The sequence below is a fragment of the Lasioglossum baleicum genome, chromosome 6 (assembly GCF_051020765.1).
Source record: "Lasioglossum baleicum chromosome 6, iyLasBale1, whole genome shotgun sequence".
In the NCBI taxonomy this organism is placed as follows: Eukaryota; Metazoa; Arthropoda; class Insecta; order Hymenoptera; family Halictidae; genus Lasioglossum; species Lasioglossum baleicum.
The window spans coordinates 1,724,172-1,748,601 of record NC_134934.1 but is presented as its reverse complement, the minus strand read 5'-3'; the positions used below and the strand labels follow the sequence as shown (position 1 = coordinate 1,748,601).

The 24,430-nt window shown below is 45.7% G+C and overlaps 2 protein-coding genes and 1 pseudogene across 2 annotated transcripts; 2 read left to right on the top strand and 1 right to left on the bottom strand.

Moving 5' to 3' along the window:
* Positions 1 to 312: 312 nt before the first annotated feature.
* On the top strand, positions 313 to 3,586 carry LOC143210105 (uncharacterized). Its single transcript, XM_076426632.1, has one exon. The coding sequence runs from the start codon at positions 3,138 to 3,140 to the stop codon at positions 3,432 to 3,434; it is 297 nt and encodes a 98-aa protein (XP_076282747.1). The 5' UTR covers positions 313 to 3,137; the 3' UTR covers positions 3,435 to 3,586.
* Positions 1,097 to 1,249, bottom strand: LOC143210156 (U1 spliceosomal RNA; annotated as a pseudogene).
* Positions 3,537 to 24,200, top strand: LOC143210102 (uncharacterized). The gene has a single exon (XM_076426626.1). The coding sequence runs from the start codon at positions 3,682 to 3,684 to the stop codon at positions 4,948 to 4,950; it is 1,269 nt and encodes a 422-aa protein (XP_076282741.1). The 5' UTR covers positions 3,537 to 3,681; the 3' UTR covers positions 4,951 to 24,200.
* Positions 24,201 to 24,430: the final 230 nt, after the last annotated feature.

Here is a 24,430-nt window from a genome sequence, read left to right as displayed (position 1 = left end):
CGGATCGTAATCCCCGGGACTTATAGTCTGTTACCTACCGACTAGACTGGTAGGCAGTCATCGGGATCGCGTACCAAGTCGACGGTAATGCCTCGATAGGATTGTTGTATGGTCGTTTCGACCCATTTCGACAAGGATCCCTCGATGATCGAGTGACAGGGGCCATTGTGATGAACGTCTCGAATCCCAGCATGCACGTCACCCTCGAGCCTCGTTCTCACCGTTGTCCGAGGAACACTTGGGGGTACGCTAAGCTGCGCAATAAGAAATGTCAATGTCTCAAGAGAGGATTCCTGGCGACTATTCGTGGGCGGAACTAGGTGAATTCCGCGACGTTAGTCCCTCTTACGAAGGTTCGCGCCTAGAAGCGACTTCGGCCTGCGACAAAATACCTCCTCCTTGGTTCTTTTCACCGACCAACGCCCCTTTCACCAAGCTAGATCCCTTTTCCCTTCGATCAGCGGCACGAGGAACGCAGCTTTTCTCAGTGCAAGATGCCCGGTTAAGAGAGAACGCGCGCGATACACGCGAACGACCCTTTAGGGCAGGAAGTAGGTCACGTGGAGCCGCGAATTTGTCGAGCTACTTGTCTGAGGCCGCCGAGGATGCAAGGAAATATCCTAAGATCGATTTTCTTTGACAGCTGCCCCCCTGGAACCCTTTGACTTCTTTTCGAATACGGTACTTTATGGACATTTTCATTTTCATCTTGCTTGTCTAAGGGTATTTGCGACTGGACACAGTTGTTCAGATCAATAGAGACACTTTGGAGACTTGATCGTGATCATTATCGAGGAAGGATGATTTTTTAAGCTTTTTCTACGTATTGGCTCTCTTTGGTTAGCCAATTTCGACCAGAACAATGGTCACGGAAACTATGTTACGACACTAACCCCGCCCAAGCTAGGAAAAATGCATGCAGTCGATGGAAATCATATATAAACACAGTTTATCCTTACCAATTCGACTACCATACCAGCAATCTCGAAAAATCCATAACGTTAAAGTAATTTATTGAATGAAATAGGAATTGAAAAAATTATTTTTACCTTATATCCTGGAAATATGATTTAGAAATTATTTTTTCATTATAATACGTGGGGCCTGAGTGCTCGAGCGAGCCCCACACTATCAAAAATTGAACGCACGAGTATACTCTCGTTAGGAGTACTCACAGGCTTCAGCTGGTGGCCTCTAGCCCGGGGGAACCACCTCGTTGATCATGGTATCCCCTGCGCGAGGTTAGTATGACCGTGCCAATCTTCGCGACCCCCTGATTAGTGCTCTACGTCTTATCTTCAGCTGCGAGAAACGACGAAAAGCGAAACTCCATCCCTCGGAATTTTCGACGAACTGCTCTACAATAATTGACTAACGAGCCACGCGATCGATTGTTCTATATGGGTAACCCGCAGAACTCGATTCGATTTATCTCGGAACGAGCTTTCGACCAAAGGGGACACACCGATGCGAGAGAAATAGCAAAGAATCGATTCGACGTTCAATTAGTAGCGCAATTTCACTTTGAAGAGTGCAATCCCCGCATTCACGTCTAATATGATACATTCTGACTTCTGGAAGGAAAGTACTCTCTCTACATATATGTATATATATATGTGTATATATATGTATATATATCTGTGTGGATTTTAGGTTTAGCGAAGTTCAGTTAATCCGCCGGCAATCGTCAATATTTTCCGAAAGTGTTCGCTTTGGGAGTCTTCCGCGGGCTGAAATTGACGAACCAGCTATAGGTCTCGGCGAGGTTCCGCGCGCAAGGAAGTAATTATCCGTCAGAACCGGCCGTAAAATCGTTAGATCAGAAGCAAGAGCAACGGGAACTCGACGGCAAAGTGCTAACATTGCGCGCCGCGCGCCGTCGGGAACTTCGGGACTTCGACGAGGTGGCTCGTCTTTCAAGTTCATCGAGTTTACGAGACTCGGCGTAGTTCGATTACACGCCCTCGGGCACGGGCCCCGTAACGCAATATCTATATCGAAGTAATCAAGCTCACAATATCCCCGATTTAGGCAGGAAATTTCGCGGGGGCCGGAAGACGGAGCGATTGCACGCGGCGTCTCGAGTTTCAAATTACGCGGCGGGGCGACGATCCCCGCGATCATGCGAATCGTTCCACGATCCTCTTTTCCCACATCATTTCTTCCTCAAACCCAGACGCATCCTTCACACACTGACAATTTTCGAAACTGGATTCCTTGAAAGAAATAAAATGAACAAAGCTTATTTATAGTATCACGTTTTAAAACCCCACGTTTCCCAGTATAGACAGAAAGACATCAAACATTTTTCAGAATCTGAATAAATGAAATGGCTGGAATAAAACATATCCTCTTTGTGAAACTCATTCATAATGTCGCATTTTACGAAAATACTTTCAGCAACACAGCCAGGAGAACATCAAGCGTTTTACAATGCCAAAAAAAGGACAATGTATGAAATGAAAATTACTTTCTGCAATACTAAGGGAAAGACATCAAACTTTTTACAGAATCTAAATAAATGAAAAAAGGCTGGAATAAAACATATCCTCTGTAAGTACGATGCTTATTTACAATGTCGCATTTTAAGAAAAAGTTTTAGCAATATAATCAAGAGAAGATCAATCGTTTTACGATGTTTACAAAAGACAATGAAATGAAGCATGTCCTCTTCCTGAAGTCTTGAGAAGTATCAAACAGATTCGACGAAGTTACTAGAACGTATAAAATTCGCTCTCTCGGGGAACCATTGGTAACTGTTATCGGACAGCCATTCTTTGGTTCATAGAGCTTGCGAAAATATCGGATTCCGTTCCCAGGCATTTCGTGGAAACTTTTCGATACTGAATGCTTTATCGAAGCTGGTAGAGTCCTTTTAGAGACCAGGTTGGGATGTAGTCGCGTGCTGCCGGTCACGTTCCAGGAGTATTCAGCGTCCGAGTGTACCTAGCCTAACCGAGCCGTAACTAGACCGCCAGTGCAAATCAACCCTAGCTCCCTCCACGAGCTCAAATATTAATTCAATAGAGCAGACATCGTCATGGTAACCGTAAACACTGCTCGAGACTGGTCGAAGACGCGCGACCGAACCTCTGGGATCCCGTTTCACCGCAAACGATTCGGTATACTTTTTTAACATGAGTATGAAGCCGTTCAACAAGGTGCGGTGCGGCCGCATAATCCCGAGGAAGTATCCTCAGGCGGTGATCGGTAACTCTAAAGGCGCGTTAGGCTACCGAATACGCGAACGAGAGGATTGCGTTATCGTCCCCTATGTGGACAGATCCTTGATCGAGAAGCACGAAATGGAGAAGATGAAGGAGTATGAGCACTTGATGAAGACGATGGATTTTGTGAAGGAAACTGACAGGAAAATTGGAAAGAAGAAACTTTGGAACCATGTTCAGCAAGGTACTGATGAAGATTCTGCGTGAATGCACCTTCACGTAAGTGGGGGTCAGGGATCACGTTAAAGATTTTTTATTAAATTCATATGTTAACTGTAGTCATTTTAATCTTGAAACATCTCAGAGCTGCGTTAGATGTCTAAAGTTCCAGCGGTGTTTTCTTGTTAAAAAGGAATTTACTGACTCCATAATTGCTTCCCCAGGGTTGGCAGCCTACCAGGACACTGTCAATGCACGGAGGCAAAAGCTCCGCGAGGTTCTTCTGCGAGAACAGATGACCCTAACCGGGGAAGTGGTGGACCAGGCTCAGCACGGCGACGACGCCAGGATGGAGGAGATGCGTCAGAAAACTGATGAGCTGAAGAAACAGCAAGAAGAGCAGCGTCTAGCCTTGGTAGCTGCGAAGAGGATGCAGCAGTACCTGTCGCAGTGTCCTGAATTTAGAGAGAAATTAGTGAAGAACAGCACGATAGAGGTAAAGGAAAGCAACCTCGTGCAAATGGCGGAAAACGAAGCTAGGAAACAAGAGCGCGAAGAGATTGAGAGAGTGTGGCATAATCTGATGTTGAAAGAAGTTGAAGCGAAGAAGGAAAGAGAGGTTGAGGAAGCAAAGAGTCGTTGTTTGGTTGATCGAGCGGTGATGATGACCTTGGAGAAGCAAATTGCGGGACAATTGGCGCTGGAGGAGCAGAAGAAGGAAGTTCAGAAGGAGGACAGGGAGTATGTAGATTGCTTGATAAAAGAAATGCGGAGAGAGGAGCTAGAAAGGCTGGAAAATGTGCGTGTGAAGAGAGAGGCCCTGAAGAAGGACCTCCAGGAGCAGGTGTTGCACGCTAAGAGACGCTTGGCGGAAGCAGCTCGCCAGGAATTTGAGATGGATCATCTCAGAGACAGTTTGGCCGCAGCTGAGCTGGCCAGGGAGCGAAGCAAGATCACAGAATCGAGCGCACTCCTGCGCAAAGAATTGTTAGCCTACTTGCAGTATCTGGAGGATCTCAGGAAAGAGGAGGTCATTAGGAACATCGAAGTGGACCGCATCATCGAGCAATCGGCGAAGGAAGCCGACGCCAGGCGAAATCTAGCTGTGAAACAGTTCAAGGAGGCCAGGACCAGAGGTCTTCAGAAGGTCCTTCAAGGTCGCGAGGAGCAAGTGAAGCAGAATCGTCAGAGGGAAAGAGAGGAGGAGGAGAGGCGCAGGCTAGAGAAGGAGGAGCTGGAGAAGATGATGGAGACGGAGGCTAAGCTGACTGCTCACGCGAAGGAGGAAGCTGAGAACAGGAAACACAGGTACAAGCAGGACCTGGAGGAGCAGCGCAGGCTTGCAGAAGAGGCTCGACGCAAGGAAGCTGAGGAAACGAAGAAATGGTATCTTGAGGACGAGAAACGACATCAGGAGTACGAGAAACTAACTGAGGAGCTCATGATGGCTTCCGATGATGTCACTCCGCATCCTTTCAAGGTCCTGCTAAAGCAGTGCGCTGCAAGATATGCTGCTGAGAAAGAAGGTCAGTGCTACTGCCCTCCTCCTTTATCTGCTGAGTGATTTCATAAAATTTAGACAAACAGGAGAGCTGAATTTGTAGCATTGTTGTACTGAGACTCTGGACTTGTATATCTTTGTACCCTTTTCAGAATAAAGCATTGTTTAACCGATATTGAATTTAATAATAGAAAAATTGACAGTAGCTGATCGAATTATTTCAGTTCCATTTTCCTGTGGTTCACGATAGGATCTAGGATCCACGCGGTGATCTACAGCGCAGATCGTACTACAAGCGCCATCCGTGGCAGCCTGTTAAAGCCAAGAGCGTTTCCATCGCCGGTAATGCAGGTTCCTGTTTCACTATCGATTCTCAGCGTTACTTTTTTTGCGCGAGAGTGCAGTTTTTGCGAATCCTCGTGACGCGGACGGTTTCCAAAAGGACCTCGAGCACCCTTGAAACGAGTGCATCGTCCGGAGTGTGTATTTAATGTAGGGGTTTCAATGATTCACGGCTCGCCCCGTAATACAATTTGAAACACGTCTCTGAAACGTCCGCGCCCGATAAACGGTGTTTGTTGTCCGCGAAATATAAATTTCCGATCAGAATATAATTTCGTCACCGCTTCGCGTCATTATCCCGCGTGCTGTTAGCTGTGACTCAGATCGAAATAATTACGGGGGAACTGGCGCGGCGGTGCTTCGGAGCGTTATTTTCCGTTTTTTATTGACAGATTTATTATTTCGTTGAAAAACACGTCTTGGTCCGCCAGGTCCGTGGCTCGATAATTCCTTCTTTCTCCCTTTCCCTTCGGCCCTGGCCTCGCGTGTATTTACAGCGCGACGTTAAACTCTCGAGTCTCTTGCAGCACCGTCGGGCAATTGCTTTGAAATTCACGGCGAACCAGTCCGAAGTGCAAATTGACACTCCACTTGGATTGAATAGCATAACTTGTTCGGTACTGAGTAGAAACCGTAAATTACCTCCGGGTCGTTCGATTATTGGAAAACACGCGACTCCGCTCCGGGGCGCGGGAGCGGGTGCGGAATTAATGAGCGACCGTGCAAAAATTAATTACGAATTAATCGTTCGACTCCCGACGACAACGTTAATGGCTCGGCAATTAGACGCGCCTCGCCGCGAGAAACTGAACGGCGCGCTGTGAGCCAAACGGCGATTCCAGCTAATAAAAAAAGAAATAAAAGATTGAGTCCTAGTTTGCAGTTCTTGGAATCGGAAAACTTTCGGCCACGAGTCTCGTTATTTTTCTTCCTTTCCCTTGAGTTACGGCATATTTCCTCCCACTTCTATTACTTCAAATTTATAATGTGGAAGTGGAATGCACAGCTGTTATGATTTTGGCTATCTTATTGTTAGTTCCAAGATACAGATAATAAGTCTGCGAGGAGCAGCGTTTGGAAAACTGAACGAACAATTAGGCGATCAGTAGGAGGCCCGTTTGGGTTTCCATCTATTCATGGAATTTCTCGTTTTCAAACCGAATCCGCCGAAGATAATATAATCTGTGTGGCCGTCCCCAAAGAAATTCTCATAATCTTTTCAGCGACTCGTCGCGGAATAAATTTGCCTGGGTATTAAATTCTTTTTGAATCCCCGATACCGCGTCCTCGGATATATTAAAATATTTCTGTTCGGCTTCCCCAGCGTATTTCGCAATTTCGTGCGGTATCGTGTATCCGCGTAAGCTCCGCAGCATCTTGTCGCGAAAGTGGGAATCTGAATGGGGGATGCAGGGGGTGTGAGAAGCGCTCCGAAGTCGAACCCATTTAACGCAGAATTTGAAATGTGAATACGGATCAGAGTTTGCGTTCGCGCGTTATGGCGTCGCCGCTACGGCTGTTCTCGGGCGTGTTTTCACAGCCCGCCGGTCTTTTCCACGGTTATGCTCGTCTGTTCCGCGAATGCTAATGTGCGTATACGCAGATATTACGGTACGCGCGGCACGTTTGCCTGGCGACACGAGCCGCAATTCCGACCGTCGCGGTTATCTTTATAACGACGGAAAAACTGCAGTGTCTACCCGGTCTCCGCCGTACTTTCGTTACCGGTGATCCCCTTTTATCGGTTTTCTTTTTTTCCTTTGAGCTCACCGAGCTCTGCTCTCGTCTTCGTTTTTTTTCCTCTTGTGCGATCGCTGCAGGCCCGATTAATCGATTAACAGCGACCCAACGGCTCTTTGAACTTGCAAGACACTGTGGCGGCACAACTCGCCGGGCCTCGCTTTATTTAGAACCGAAGGAATCGAGGATGTAAACAGCCTATTCTTTCTTGTAAATGCTGCCGTTCGCGTTCATGCTGCGTTGCAGTCCTGTCCAAACACAGACTGCTTCCTAACCCTTTGTGCGAATTTCATAGAAGCTTTTTTCGCGAGTAAATACGTTGGCTCGTTCGGTTGTCCGCTTGGAGAAAATGTGCTTTACGCAACATAAGAATAGTCTGCATCTGTTGTAAAAAACAGGAGCACAATTCAAGTTTCATTCCATTTTAAATAATTTTAATGAGTTGAGAGCAATATGTATGTACATATATCATTAAATTAAAAAAATCTTCTTACTGCTTTGAGCGACTATTTATTCTTTTTATAGTTGTCCCAATAAAACACCAAAGAAAGCCCACTCAAATTCGCTCGGTCGAAAACCGGGATGTATCAGCATCGCGATAAGCGTCGTCGAATTCGAGTCCGTGGATCGATTTGCTGTCACATTGGGGCGCAATCCGACCACCTAGTTGTCAATGCAAGGGTTAAACTGGCGCAGTGTCCAATGAAGCAGGGACTGCTCTGTCACAGAAATCTCGAATCCCTTCCCCGAAAGGAAACACCGATCCTCCCCTGTCACCGATGATTATCAGTTCCCGTTTGCGCGTCCCGCTCGTCCCTAACGATCGGCTGTCTGTCAGTGGGGTTAAAAGGGCCTGTGTTTCGGGGTCGGCCGATTCAAGCCTATCTCGGTCTGCCGGTGTTCGCGGATTGATCGAGAGGGAGAGAGAGGAAGAGAGAGGGGCAGAGAACGCGGGAACGAGGCATTGCGGTTTGTCTCGGGTAGCCGAGGCTCACCCCGCGGCAACCCAGAGGCAGCCTCGGGGGTTGCAGTTGTCATAGCGGCGATCGCTTTGAGTTGGGGGGCCGGAGGACGCAACGCCAGGACCTTTTTTCTTCTCCTCGTGGTGCTCGTCTGGCTCGTCGGTCCCCGAGGCCCTGCATCCGACTGCACGCGAGTGCATACGTTGCACGAAATCGCGGACAGACGTCGAGGACGCCTCGGGAGAGGCCTGGGACACAAAGGGAAATAAAGAAGAGGCGGCGAAGACGCTCCGCGTCGGGATATGGAAAAGCAGAGGAGCACGAAGTAATAAGAGCCAACGCCGCGCGCCGCGGAGAGAGAGAACGGGGGTAACGACTAGGTTTGCAGGTGCCCGAGGAGACGACGAGAGAGAGGATGAGGGTCTGGAGATCAAGAACAAGGAGAAAAACCGAGGATGAACGCCCGCGCGCGCTCGCGGAGAGGGTAAATATCCGGTACCAGGGAAAAACCTTGGGGGATGGGGGATCGAGTGGCGGCGGGGGTAATTGAATGGAGAGAAAAGGGGCCGAAGAGAGCACGCGCGAGAAGAGTGGTGTAAAAGCCGCGAGGATTCATTGACGGTGAGAGGAAAATAACGTTTAAGACAGAATAAAGGGGAGGGTTCGCCGTCGAGAGAGAGGGTGTCGAGGATATGATAACGCGTGAAGGGTGAGAGCACGAGAGAAAGGTTACGCTTCGACGAGGAACCGAAGGAATTCTTGCTCCGGTGGATAATGGAAACAACAGGAAGATTAAAAAATCGGGGGAGGGGGGATGGCGAGAGCCAGGACAGACGGGAAAGAAACCCGGGCAAAGAAAATATCGCGCGGGTGTAAAAAAAAGGAGGGAGTGGAATCGTTCGATCAGCGAACGAAAGAAAACGAGATACAGAAATGGAACAAAGGGAAAAGGAGATCGAGAGAAGCGGATACCGGGGACGAACAGGATAAAAACCGGACGAACCACGGACTGAGAGAGAGAGAGAGAGAGGATCGATCGAAGAGAGGGTAAAGAACGAACCGACCGAGAACCAGACGTAGAAGAGAAAGAAGACCAAGACAGACGGGGGTGGGGGATTGCGGACTCGCAGGAGCGAATGGACTTCGCCTCTGGGGATGTTCTTTTGACAGTCATGTCGCTGTCGTCTCCTAAGGTCCCCCGGCGGCGTTGCATTAATCTTCTTCTTCCGACCCCGCCTTATTGAAAATTCTACAGAGCGCTTCACAGTTTTTGCCACCGACCCGCCCTTTGTACCCCGCCCCCACACCCCTGTTCCGTCTCGTTCCGTCGGGACGTCACCTACGGATTCACCTGCGGAGTCGATCGTCGCGGCTTCCGCTCCATTCCGTTTCGTTTCGTTTCGTCTCGTCTCGTTTCGCTTCGTTCCGCTGGTCACCCGATGGTCGCAATTGCAAAAGAAGTCCACATTCCACCGTTTCGTTCGGAGTGAAACTGTAGTGCAGCCATGACCTTTTTTCAGTTAGGTCTGGCAGTGGATTTTTAAAAAATGCTGTCTACTTTCCTCTACGAAATGTACTTTTGCCTTCTTCTCTCGAGCTCCTGCGTTTTTTACAATTTTCCAAAATTTAAGTATTTATAAATATAGACAATTAAAATGTATAGAATAAAATATAGAATATAGAATACAAAATATAGAAGAAATAAAGAGTATAGAATCAAGAATGTAGAATGTACAATAAATATGGAATAAAATGAATAGAAAATCAAACAGAAACAATTTTGATCCACAGTTGTAGCGTTGTGGCGAAAGAGTTTGTCGACCAGGGGTTCGACAGAATAAAATACGGTCCGAATTTCAGTGATTCTGGGTGGCAGCGGCTTGTAGCGTGCGTGATCCAGTTGACAGCGTTAGACCTGCTCCCTCTCGACACTGTTTCCCCCTTCTGTTTGGTCGTTGAATTCGTGTCGCGAGCTTTGTTCATTGCCCCCGGTACCTTGTCAACGTCTTTAAGAGGAAAAATGTCAACGACTGCCACAGTCTATTATCACGGTGCCCAAGCGTTACCCACCCTTAATTAACATTCCCATCGCGGGTTTCCGAGTCGAGTCCTACTCCCCCTTCCGTGGAGCAACTTGTTTCGCTGTTTGTTTTTTTTTTTAATCCCGTGGTCGTACCGGAACGACATCCGCCGACTCGGTCTCCCACAAAGCGGAGTCCGATTTAAAGGAATTAAGGACTGTCTTTGCCTTTTAATCGCCAGGGATCTCCTCCGACGCAACCGGAAGCACTTTTCATCTACTCGGGGCTTGGTTTCTTAACTGCAGGAAGTCACCTTTAACTACAGGCTCTCTTCGTTTGCGAATTTATCCCTGTTTAAACTAGTCATCGCGAATTAAATGAATTCCGTACTTCCTTGAAGCAACTCCATTTGCATTCGCTCGGGCCATTCGTTTCGAGTTCAAAAGACTTTCCTGAATTTTGGATAGCCAATTCTATTCGCGGAGCGTGTCCTATTAGTGGAGACGAACAATATTTGTTTAAATTGAAGCCATAGGATTCCTGTTGAGGTTCTGGTATAATTTATGTACATAGTGTGTACTCGATTTGCGCGGATTATTATAGGGTAATTTCGGGAGAGATGCACCAGTTTTTATTGTGGCAATACTGAATGATTTTTAACTGTTTTTCGCGTGGCATTTACACCGTATTAACTTATGCAAAAACCACGCTTCGAAGAACACGTGTATCACATCATTTACGTGTAACAAAAGCATAAAAACTTCTTAGTGCTCCGAACTTCTGACGAAATATTTTTGTAAGTGGTTAGTACAAATATTATTACGTTCTTATTGTATGGTTTTAACTTCCAATATCGACTTAAATAGAGACAATGGTTTCTCCTTTACGATGTTTCATCGTGTTATGACAAAATTTTTTGTACTGGTTCTTGTTTTTGTATAGGTGAGTCTATCCCTGAATTGAGGGATAGAAGCACCAGTAATTTATGTAAATATAATAGGCAGTCGTTTTCGTCAGGAGCATCCTTATTTCAATTAATTATTAAGCGATAAATTAAAACTGAGACTTGTTGTTTGACACACTATTTGTTAACATCATACAGTTTGATTAATTGGTAATTATTTAGAAAGAGCTACTCCTCTCCGATTTTGATGAAATTTAAGAGGAATCTCTTTTAGTTTTAGAGATATTTGCAAAAACTATTGCTAGTACTGAATTGAATTTTCCGTATTCGCGCACGCTCCGTGAAACATGTACATGTATTATGTAACATGTGTGGTAGAGCAAAACATAATAGAAGTGAGGAGAAGAGGCTATAAATGCAGGAGAGCGTCTATCCCCAATTAGGAGTGCATCTCACCCCAGGCCCTAGGGAGAGATGCACTTTTTCGACCTTTTTTAAACACTATACTAATATAAAAGTTTTACTCATGTAACGTTATATTTTATTAAAGAGATTTAAATAAAGAATTCAACTATGCCTGTCTGCACTTTCAATTCTTTTTATTATAATAAAATTTTTATAAGCAGAAAACAAAATGTGGTGCATCTCTCCCGAAATTACCCTATGCGAATCAAAAAACCAATTCCGAACTGTGAAATTCGTTTTTTGATTGCCAGAACAGGAGGTTTGTCAGTACATGCGTGAAAAATATGTGACTCTTGGTGATCGGAGATGGAGTGGAAGATGAAGATAGTCCGGACAACAGGACGGCTGCGAACATTGTGACTCGATCGCGGCTCAAAGAGTCTCCCGGGACAGGGACGCGTTAATTGCAACGCGGTTTCGCTTTATTTTCACCGAGTCAGCTAGTGTCTTCGACCGGGAGAGAGACTCGTGTGCCGGCGCGGCACGATCGGCACGTCGAGTGCTCGAGATAATGGCCGGGCTTTGATTGGCAGTCGACACGTTGAAAGCGCGTAAGAAATGTTTGATCGGGCGCACAATGGTCAGCGGAGGCGCGGCGAGGTATAATTAGACACGAGAGAGCCGAGTTCCAAGCGAAGACGCGTTGTTCCACCGCGTTCCTCATCGACGTCGAAACCCGCGACCCGCTTTTTTCTCTTTTTTCTTCTCTCTTGTCAGCCAACGGAGCCGCGCAACATTCTTCTCCGTTAATTAACGACGGCGATTATGGAATTAGGATGAATACATTATTGTGCCGGCGAGCTCCTTTCCACTCAACGCTCAACGGTGGGGATAAGTATTCATTCAACTATAATTTTAAACAAGCGGGTCATCGTATCTTCAGACTTGACTTTATAACAAAAATGTAATGTAAAATGAATGCTAATTAATAGACTGCAGCTCTTTATGCAACATAAAAATTGTTTGCATTTAATTGCAGCGTATAGAAATCAAGTGGGAACTTATTTCTCTCCCGTGTGTTTTATTGAAGTAGCAATTTGGTGAATGACTGTATAAATGCAAGACGATACATTCTACACCTTTTTGTTAATCATCAAAAAGTATACATTTTTGAACACACTATGAAGAAAATTGATGTTTCTGTTCTTGAGACGAGGAACCTTTTTAATCGAACAAAACCGAAGCGTTTACCGTCAGCAAAAAATGACTGCTCAACGATGATTCATGAATAAGCTCGATAAGAGTCCGATCGCCGATTCACCGGGTGAACCAGCGAAAACCACGGTTTTTCCCGAGATGTTCCTCCACCCGACGTCGCCACTTTGATGTTGCTCCGCGCAATATTTGATCAATAGACTCGGCAACGATCCCGCGCCAAGGAAAAACAAGCCATCGTTTCGAGAAGATTGATCGACTTCGGCTACGCACAAAGGGGTAAGTACGTCCAATTTCCATGAAATTGCTCCTCGTTTTCGGCGCTCGTTCGTTGCAGTGCCGCCGACGCTGGCTACGTGACTCGCCGTGGCAGTCGGGAAAGAATAATTGCCAGTGACAACGTGGAAGAAACGAGAGTCCAAAGAGAAATAGCCCAAGTACACGTTTCGATTGTCGCCGACCTGATAATTGTAACTCCACGCTCCTGTATCTGGAATCGATGGTGAATCGATAGTGTGCATCGGCGAGGCAGAGCATCGAAGTCCACTTCAATGCGTCTCACGCAACCACTGATCGATACCGTTCGCCGTTTCTAATAAAAATAGAGGAAGAAACAACCTGTCTAGCAAGCGGGAGAAGATTCGCTCGGTCTCGCGCGCAAAAAGCTTAATATATCCAATTTCCGTGCAACAACTCTTCGATATTCTAACCACTTGCCAGTCGACGGGCATAAAATGCAGAACCCGTTGCAATAGCGCAGAGATTTGAGGTAAAAAGGCCGGGAGACGGAAGCAAGCCAAGGGGAAACTGAAATATTCAATCGTGCTCGATTTCTCGCGACGAAGAATAATTATGTACGGACGTAATATGATCGATGATTCGCGGAAAAAAGACGCTGTTCAACTCTCACAGACCCGGGTTGGCTGCAGGTAACTGGGTGGGATGTTTAGGTTGAATTCGCAGCTATTTTCCTTTTACGTTTGCCGAAATTCCTTCTAAATTAAATTAAAAAACAAAACCAATTTTCACCGATAGTTTCCACGAGACGTATAATTTCCAGATCGTGTTCCATGTTTTGCACTACGCAGCAAACCTTTTGCAGAATATTGCCTGGCAAAATAAAGATATCGGAAATTTTTGGAAACTGTGTTTCATTTTATTTGCAGAAGTTCGTAGCTGCAGCAGCAAAAGAAGTCATAAAGCAAGGGTTTAAACGGACGAGGAGAATATTTCCGCGCTCGTTCTCCGAAAGAAATAGGAGCATAATTCTGCGCAACACTTACTAAATAAACTTTCGTTCAGCGTGCCTTTGTCGCGGCGGCTCGCGCAGCCAGCGAATAAATTCCGAAGGCTGCTGTCCGACGATAAGAGACTCCGTGGGACATAAGCGAAAACCTTCGTCCCCGAAATGTAAATAACCCACGTCCATCATATTTTACGGGGTTCGGCGTCGCGGTGCAACCTGCTCATCGACAACGACTGATTTACCGGGGCGCGCCACAAAAGGGGTTAATACAAACAATTTCCATACAACAGCTGGCTATCCGGTTTTCCCCATAGCGCTTTACCTGTTCAGGCCAATATAAGCAACTTTTCTTAAATGTTAAAAAAAAATATCATTGGGTCTTTGCATCAATTAATTATTTACTTTACTTATTTTTAATCAGCAATAATGCTACAATTACGTGGTACGATAAAATGACTAGCATTTCCTAACATTTTCCTATCCACGGTCCCAGAACACTTCGACGAAGCTTTAGTCTCCTCATGCCCAAAATGAATCTCCACCCCTCGACGAGTCTCGACACTCCCACCCCATCCATTCTTTTTTTCTATGATGAATAACGTCTCCTGAAGAAAAAGGAAAGTGGCTCTGCCCGGGACCACCCGCTGCAGGAACAACGTTACCAATTTCCCGGCGCATTAACGCCGGATTAACTCCGCCCCTGGCAGTCAGGAGGGACGTGCCCTCTTCTGCCCATCTTTTCTCGCGAGTCACGGCGGCGTCGCGACGCTACGCGAGCCCGACGCGACGCGCTTATCAGAGGCATCGCGACGTTGCGAGACTCTCTGCACGCTCCAGACGGGAGGGAGCTTATCGATAAGGCTGATTGATAACGCGCCCGCTCCGCTGGGTGTCTCGTGAACCACCCTGTCCACCCCCTCACTCTTTCTCTCTCTCTCTCTCTCTCTCTTGTCCTTCGTTCCCCGCGGATCCTAATGAGAGACATCGGGACGGGGGTGGACGCTGGATGAGAATTCGATTCCACGGAATTGAATGCGATCCTTGATTCTCGCAAACTGGATCCTGCTTCCGAATAATTGGACGATGTTGTGGGCTCGCTGTGTTTGTGCGGACATGGCTAGGGTAAATCATTTTGAGACTGTTCGTTGTGAAAGAAATTTTTAGAGTCCCTCGAGTAGAGACTTTTATGTGTGAGGCTTGGTTTATTGTCTTTTGGGGGATTTATGTATTTCTCATGTGGATTCATTGAATTTTGAAATTGCGTTCTTCATTGTGAGGGTAACAATACGTACCTTATTTCATCCTGTTTTTATAAATCATTTCACTGAATCAATTTTATTTTACTTATATCAATTTTAATGACCGCCGACATTGTGCACATCCATGTAAAATATTGTTGAATATTACGAGCAATTATAAATGACAAGGCCTCTGTTATAATCCCGCAACATAATACATTTTTAATGTATACGAAATTTCTTTGTTGAGCTTCACAAATGATGAGTTTACATGTGAGTATACGTATGTTTGGTTATATCGAATTCAATTCAATCCGTATGGTCATTAAAATAATTATGTAAAAAAGAATATTAAACATGAACGTTCTGTTAATGTTACGATTTTACGGATTTTTGTCCCGACTCGAAAGTAAAAAATCAAAGATGCTTGGTTTCACAATTGAGAGAAACACATTTTTCCAAGAGAACCTTCATTTTCTTGTCCTTTCCATTCGCAAATATTTCATTTTGCATTGAGGCTACCGGCACAATGAATAGTGGCGCTCAAAGGGTGAATAAACCTGTAACATCGAGTCAGCCACTTCGCCAAAAACATCAACCAACCTCCTCTAAGTGTAAACACTCCTCACCTCGCAGAACTAACACTTCATCGAAACGAGAATCGAAGTTCCCCAGTGAAAATAAATACCTGCATCGATAGAATGGACTCGTAGAAACAATTAACAGCAAATTACCTGGGGGTAGCGTTCGCTCGCGAGATAAATCATAAGACGCGGACTTTCGCTGGCCGGGTAGTATGAATGTCGGAGTTGAAAATAAATTAAACCGGCGGCAAGAGATAATAAATCGGGAGGGGTGGGAAAGAAGAAAACAAGCTTCCGGAATTCTTAAAGGAGCAGCGGCGCGGCGGGTGGATCGATCTAGGGCAGCGGGGGCGGTAGAATTCCGGGATTCGAAACATCGGCGCTCTCGCTGGATATGAGTTATGAAAATTCCCGGGCGAAACAATTCTTTCCGGTGGCAGGAACCGGGGGGCTGAAAAATTGCGTCGGCGTCGATTCGAAGCCGCGTTTGTTAATCGCCGACAGAAGGTAATACGTTCGCGGGGGAAATCGAGCGTCGCACTTATCGCTCGGCGATCGTTCCTCGACGTACCCTCTCGCTCTCGTTTCCGCCCCTCGGTCCACGTGCTCGCCCCCCTCGCAGCGAGCCATACATATCCCAAGATTCATGTCCCGTTATGATTAATAACGTCTCCCGAAAAAGGAAGAGCTCGCCTCGTCCGGCTCGGTTCTACGTGGGGGTGTAGAAAGCGAGAGGGGGTTGGAAAACCGTTAACGGCGTGACAGCCGAAACACGCGCCACGGGAAAACCTCCCGCGAATTTCCTTTCTGTCGGAACACCGTTGGGGAGCTTAAGTTTCACCTCTGTCACGCGGCCAGAGTGGCATGTTTCGCGCTCGAGTTCCCGCCCCGAGCCGCCGCCTTTTGTGCGTGCAGAACGCCGCTATCTTTGCGCTTTCTTCCACCCCCGTTTCACTTCTTTTTTTCTCTCTACTCTCTCTTTTACACGGTGCGTGCGGAAAGAGGGCTCAACGGTTTACCACCACGGATCCTTTCATCCCTCCGCCCGGGCTCTCTGTAAGACAACTATTCTTCCAAGTAATCCGAAATAATGGGGGGAAAATTGTCCTCTTCTTTACACCGCCCCGGGCCTGTCGTACCAGCATCTACATTTTTATGACACTTACATATGTATGTGTCGCATTCGGGGAAATATTCGATACACACCTTTCCTTATGGGATTCGCCTTTTGCGGTTGAAGAGCGGGATTGGGCGTTGGGGTGCGTTTTTGGTGGTTGACTTCGGGAAGATTGAAATTCGGGAGGTTAGATTAAGTAGATACGTATAGAAAGATTTTCCAAAATGTAGTTTGGTTGAGACGTAGACAATGCTTTATATGTGGTGTTAATGTATTGTGTTTGTTGGTTGATTTCACAATGACGTAAAAATGTACACGTTTTTCGTTCAATTTAATATAATATAATCCTATCAAAATAGAAGGTGGTTCATTCACGTTGCACCTCTACTGCGACCTGAATGATGCTTCTGAAGTTTATACATACAATAATGTATGTATGAAATATTAGGGGAGAGTTGTGGAAATTGGGCGGGCTCTCAGATAGGACCTAATTCGTAACTCACAATGTTAGACTGCGGATGTTATACATTTATGACATATAGATGACTCGATGTAGTTTAAAGAAGTAGAAAGTACTTGTAATTTTTCAACTTACAAACATGAATTTTCATTTGCTTTCGTTTCATTTACATAACAATCCAAAGTCTATCTTATTTATTTATTAATTTAGTACGATAACGCTGCAAATATTTCTCTTTCCTAAGACGCAACTGTTTCCAATAAAATCAGTAATATACTTTTTCCTGGCCACGGGGAAAAAATTGAAAAAACTGTATGAGCTATTTCAGTGTATGGCAGATGGTAGTATGACGGCATTGTGCGCCTTGATTCGTTCGCGGGACACCATGAGCAATTTAATCTACCAGCGTATTACAGTTCGACGAGGATTTCTGGGCCGCGTCGTATTTTGTTTCGGCGTATTATGCTTTGGGATCGGAACGCTCGCCGCAGGTATTAATGCGACACAATGCCGAGCGAAGAGTGGATTACCCAATTACTTTTTCATCTTAATGCGTTTATTATAATATTACGCAGGCCACGGTCCGGGTAATAGAATTTCATGGGACTTGCGGTAAATTGAATCCCTTTATGACCGCCGCCGTAATTCGCTTTTCCCTCGCTGGAACTCCCAAAATCAAAAGATCATTCGTTACATCCGAGCACCTGGAATAATCCACTTTATCCGGACGGACGTTCGAAAAAATTTATAACCGGAACAATGAAACTTTATGAAATTCCCCTCCTCCGGGAAAGAAAAACGAATCCAAGAGAATCATCCTGGCAAAAGAGCTTCCCACTAGAAAGATACTAAACAATTCAATTGCACGTCGTTTCTGCGATGGCGCAAGAATTTTTTGCGCAATTAAAAAGCAACGGAACAAGTATAAAATTCAGACCATTTGCAGCGATTCCTTTTTTTAACCTCCTCGTTAAACTTGCAACGTTATACTGAGCTCTTTTATGCTTCAGCAAAATGCTCACTGCTCTGATTTTTCGCTAGTGTATTATAAAATAGTTGCAATCGTGAAGCTTTCTAGATGCGTTCGAAGGGTTGAATTTTACATCCATGCATTACGTAGTTAAAAGTGTTTCAGTACATTTTTGCATTTAAGTTGGATTCAATTTTTCGATTTAAGTTATTTTAAAATAAAAAGCAGCAAATAATTATTTAAATAAAAAATTTTTTTAATATACCATGTTTTTAAGACGGACTAAAAAGTATAAAATAATTTTTCTTAGCCCCACATACAGATTCCTAACGCCATACAGATAGTCCTGAAAATTTGTGATTGTGAATTCTTAATAGCTATGAAAATACATGTAAGATTTAAAACGAAAAACGTGGGGTGTAGGATAATAGTAAGGAGTGTAGAGAGTAGCTGTCGTTGAGAAAACTCACACAACAGTTCATATCATTTGCAGTGCAATAAAATTGTTAGTGACTTAGGTGAACTATTCATGCATCAATTATAATTATCTATTGCAAGTGCTCCACGTTTTTCGTTTTAAATCTTACAAGTATTTTCATAGCTATTATCAAACATTCACAATCACAAATTTTCAGAACTACCAGTATGGGGCTAGGAAAAATTATTTAATACTTTCTAGTCTGTCTTAAAAACGTGGTATATTAAACATTTTTTAAATTTAAATTTGTATTTAGCTCTTGTTTCCATCACACGGGGTAAAGCTGAACATTTCTAATTTGTGCAAAGGTCTGCAGCATATTTATTACTGTTAACTCTCTGTCCGTGTTTGTGGTCACCAGGCCCAAACGCAACGTCAGGCCCTCGCCGAATTCAAGTTCGATTCCGAGGCCATTCGAAACACCGTCATCGTCGAAACAAACCGTCGTCGGGCGACTTTCCTCCCCTTAATTAATCGATCGACGAAACTGGGACGCATCGGCTACGACAGCGTGTCCCTTCCGCCCCCGCGTAATTACGCAGCTCGCGAAACACGTTGTCGCCACCCCTCCAGCGCCGGAAGTCGACCGAAATTAAAATCTTCAGCCGTGCAATTAGCTCGCCGATTTATCGGTAAACCGTCGAGAGCGTTAGATCCGTCACCGGTCGGGTTTTAAACGATTGGATTTACCTCTGACGGAAATATTCTCGGGCATGAGTAGTCGCCGGGGCTGTTGGAAGCGTCGCGCCAGGTGAAAATGTTGCGTTACCTTTCGACCAGTTTCGTTACTGTAAATTTACTTCCATTTCGCTCTTGAATCTCTCTTGGGATTAATTTTTTAACGAACTTTCGCTGGATTTACGTATTTCGCGCTGAAACTAGGAATTTCGCCGAAAATATTTGGGAACCATGTTTGGTCCCTTGGGAAAATCTTGGAAATACACGGAGAGGAAGGATTTGACTAATTACGTTAGTGTTGCTTTGTGGGTGCTGCTATTCGTATTTATATGGTGGGAACAGCCTTCAAATAATAAATATTTCAATGGATTTTTTAAACAACTCAAGAGAAATCATAAAATAAAATATATAAAAAAGTCTTTTCGAAAACCACGCTTATATTAAAATGCACTAAAAAGGAGAAAATAATCTTTTTAGACATTAGTGACTATAAATAGTAAGATATAGAAACGCAAGATATGGAAATACACGAGATAGAATGAGGGGATGAATCCGAGAGACGACGTCTCTTGATGGAGTCCGAAATTGTCCGAAATGGAAGCGAATGAATGGAACACCACAACCACACTGAGCTCCTTCGATGCGACGTGGGCCAGTGGAGTGGGGATGGAGTCGGAGTGGGACCACGTAGTGGAGTAGGGAGCGCTGGCGCGCGGAGTGGGGATCGCGGAACGCAATGACGTATTACCGAGCGTCGCGCGGCAAGGTATGACGGTTAATATAAAAAATTTTTTCTCCTAAACGCAGATACCGTAGATAAATTTTTTTAAAATTTGTTTTTTAATATTGCATTGTCATCTAGTTCTGAGCTATGTTTAAAGTTTCAAGTCTCTAGCTCATCGGGAAGTGGTTTAAAATTCGATTACAAGATTTGACGCATACAACAACAACTCTGCAAGCTAATATAAGCATGGTAAAATAAATATTATCCATTTTATTCGATAAAGCTATGACATGTTTGAATGTGTCTTTTATTTAATACTATCACCACATTGATAAGAAAATTGACAGAAGTTTGTAATCAAGTCAGTAATGTTCGTAAATCTAATCGAAATTGGCAAAGTCCCTTGACTAGCATCTTTGTGAGGCTCATTGCACATCGTTGCATGATTTATGCCGCAAGTCGTTCGATCAGACTTATCAGGCAAACCCGCAATCTCAATCCGTCAGAGTTTACCAAAACGTCGTAGCAAATCAAGCCGGAAAATGTTCTTTGTGACGAACGCTGCTTGCAGTTTACTGTCGTGCGATCTACAGGCGTTATTGGAACGCCTCTTGGTCAAATATTTACGAGAGCAGTGAACTAGAATCACAGAAAGTTCTACAAAATCGCCTGCACTAATTAGTTTTCCAAAAACAATCAAAATGAATTGCTGGAAAAACACAGTTTACTTTGCACAGTGCACAAACAAGAGTTGAATAACATTAAAAAAAGGCAGCTTAAAAATAAACACTTTTTTATCTGTCATCCCGGAATCTCCCTCTAAAAACTGATTGAAAATTAGTTTCATTTAAAACACGGGTTGTTTGTGCAAATTCGCACAGGGTATAATTGCATAAAGATCACCTGTATCCCGATCAGAATTCCGGTTCGTCAGAGATTTGCCCACCGCGTTTTCCGCCTGGCAGACACAAAGGCGGTCGGGAATACGGAACTTCGAAATGGAGTTAACGAAATTGCGGCATCGATCATAGCAAGGGGGTTGGCCCGCTCGTCCGCAAACAGAAAATTCCGCGAGCGCGTAGGGATCGGCGGCGCATATTTTAGAGGGTGGCGGGGGGCGTAGCCGCGGTGCGGCAAGACGCGTAAGCCTTTGATTTCTGTAATCTAATGGGAGATCTGCCTGGAGGGTCGTGTGTTTACACGTGACGGGAAACGAGGGTTCGCAAATTAAGCGGGCGGCTTCGGATCTCCTTAATCTCGAGGCGCTGACGCCGGAATTAACGCGACAATTGCGGAAACGTCGTCGGCTCCTCGTTGATTCCGCTTTCACCGCGCCGGAAAAATCGCAAGCTCGATCCTCGTTACCTCCGCGCAACTCGCTCGCGTATTCTCCCCTGCGAGAAGCGGGAAAACATTCGGCGTCGAAACATTAATCCACGTCGGCGGCTACGTGATGCCTCGCGCCTCGCCATTACCGCCCTCGCGATCCCTCCGGAAAAAAGAAGCCGCGTTATGAGAGTCGCAGAACTGTGGAAATTGCCTGAACCTTTCGCGAACACAGAAACTCTCTCGCGGTCATGAAGGGATGCAGAAAAACCGGGGAAATAAATTTTTGAAACTCCCCAAACCACCGCGGAACCGAATATGAACGATCGCAGGCTGCTCCCGATATTGAATAGGATTGAATGGGAATCTCATGTCTGTTCATCACTCACCTTTTCTACTTACCGTCGACTTTCTTCCGAAACGGAGCCTGGTACGAACAAATTTCGCTCCGCGCTTCCACGCATTTTTCATCCGCCATTCGGTTGCATAGTTTCTTCCAGACCCGGGTAAAATATTACTTCAAGTAGTAAATACGGTATGGTCTATTTCATTATTTCAAGTAGTAAAAAAATAGGGTATCTGCATTTCTGGTAAAAATACAAAAATGCTGTAAAGTAGTTTACCTGGCGATATTCTAAACAGTGAGTCGACGAAGATGAAGGAAAATGATCGGTGGCTGCGGCATCTGAAAAATCGCCATTAAGACTGCGGCGCCGGAAAGAAGAGGACCTCCAGACAAACAGTGCCGGGGCGTGCTGTTCAAGCAAACTTTTCACGCGTCGGTTATTTTTTATGTTTTCGCAACGATCAGACTCGCCGGCGCGGCACGGGGCGAAAAATCACAGTGGTAGACGGGGCGCTAATACGAATTCGATTGCCGGCCGGTTAACCGTCGACCGTGGAGGCGCAGAAAAAACACGTATTCAAATTCGATCGCCGAAGGGGTTAAGCAACGAATAAATAAACGTGGAAAAACAGTGGAGCTGGGGAGGGTGCGACGTCGACGCCGGCTTCGACGGTCGACGCCACCGTCGACGCCGACGCCGCACGTTCTCGCTTCCTTCGACTCGCCAAGACAGGAGAGACCGCCGTCGATTGCATAATATCGGCGTCTCCAGAGTAAATAGAATGTCGGGCCAACGACAGTCCCTTTCCCCCTGCCTCTCCCCCAGCTACCCGCCGAAACGTTGGCAGAGGGCGGCAACCCTCGTCCGAAGCAACGGCACAAACGTTAACCGCGAATTTATTTCGGCCGTCGAGCCGAAAGGAAAATCGATTCCCCGTCCGCATCGGCGACTCGTCCACGAAAACGTGTTGCAGTCGTCACACCGGACCTCCCCTGATTTTCTGCTTCGTCCCCGGGCCACGCTGATGCCAATCTGATATATTGCATTTCATTTATAATTCAACCGGACCGTTCTTATCGGCCGCCCCCCGTCGACTTGCTTCTTGGCAGAGACACTGACGTCCACCGAAACCGTCCTACCGAATCTCTATCTTAACCTAGATATGTTTCCATCATACTTCCACCAGCTAGGTAATTCCGTTCCTATGTATTGTTTTATTGCTCGCGGAGTGGCTCCCGGGAAATGGAACACCTAATCTTTGGCGCAATGTGCTTTAACTGACCTGTATATGATGTCAAGTCTCGCGCTGAAATCAAGAGAAATACTTCACAGGAGGATTTTAGAGAAGGACGTTTCAATTTTATTATATCCGATTCTATGATTTCTGGAAAAAGAATTAGAAAAGCCATGGAAACACTTCCGAAAAAGCTTGGAAACAATATTAAAATGTATCTTCTATTCATATTGTTGGAATTTTAGTCTAAGACAGCTTCAACAACAATGCAGATGTAGCAATTGTGACTCACCCGGTACACGACACGGCATCCATCAATTTTTTGGAAATCTGGAGCCGAAATTGAATCAATACCAAATACGTTCCACTTAGCTTCCGGGATTGCGGAACAGTGACACTGTTCCGAGGAAATAAAGCAAAATTGAAGCGCATCTGGGTCAACGAGACCTATATTTCAGTATCGCAAGGAATTGCATTCCTTATCCTCTAATTAAATTTCGAGGCGGAACCGGGTAATTTGCCGCAAGCGCCCGGCTAACAGGGGAATCTTGTAAAATCAGTTCCGGATTGATCCATTAAATCGTCCATCATTGGCCATCAATGGGAACCCCGGGTAAGCGTGCTCCAATATTTCCTGACAAATGATCGGGGAGTAGCAAGAATGGCGACCGGGCTGACCAACCCTCGGGGATCGCAACCCATTCTCCTGCGGAAAATGTCAAGGAGAATGTCAGATGGAAGTCTCTCCCCGGAGTAATGCTTTTATACACGATTAAACCAATCTTATCCCCGACGAATCTGGACCGGTGCTGTCCCGCGAGCTTCTTCGCTCCCGGGCAATATCTTACCGATTGATGTTGTCGGTCGCGAATCATAACCAGCCAATTCGAGGAGGACAAGCGGAAGAAGAGGAACACGGACGTATCCTGCTCGGGTAAAAGGGGACGTGGGCGGTGAAAGCGCGGTCGTTTCAAAGCGATTCATTTAATAACCATTTAACCGATAACAGGAAAAAGGAGAAGGGTTCGGGAGGGGGAGCAGAGCGATAAATATAACAGGGACGAGGATATGGAGTGTTCCCTCCGTCTGAAGTCGGACGGCGGATATATATATATATACGGGTATAAAACATTAAGCACCGAGAGCAGGGCGGCGTTTTCAACCCTCGAGAGCGCAGCCCCACTCGGTTTTATTGTTGCGCTTCCCTGGAACCGGCCTCCTTTGATTTTTCGAGCCTCGAATGTAACCCTAACTCGCGTTCCAACGGGCCAACCCTTTTATTTTTAATTGAATTTAAATGTTGCCACCTTGCCGTCCCGCTCCACCCACGCATTCGCCACACTACCCCCGCCTACAGCCGGCAAACGAACGAACCCGGCGACGCGAAACCTCAAATTACCATTTGCCTTGTTCGAGGCGAACCATCAAGTCGTCCGACGGCATATGCGTGCAATCACGAATTGCGCATCGATGCGTGCACTTCCGCATGCACGCATCCCGACGCATGCATGCGCGCACCGATACCCGGCGACGACGAATCGCGGATCGATAA

What these genes read in the sequence shown, in the direction of transcription:
- LOC143210105 (XM_076426632.1), top strand. Translation starts at nt 3,138, where the DNA reads ATGAGTATGAAGCCGTTCAACAAGGTGCGGTGCGGCCGCATAATCCCG.
- LOC143210102 (XM_076426626.1), top strand. Translation starts at nt 3,682, where the DNA reads ATGACCCTAACCGGGGAAGTGGTGGACCAGGCTCAGCACGGCGACGAC.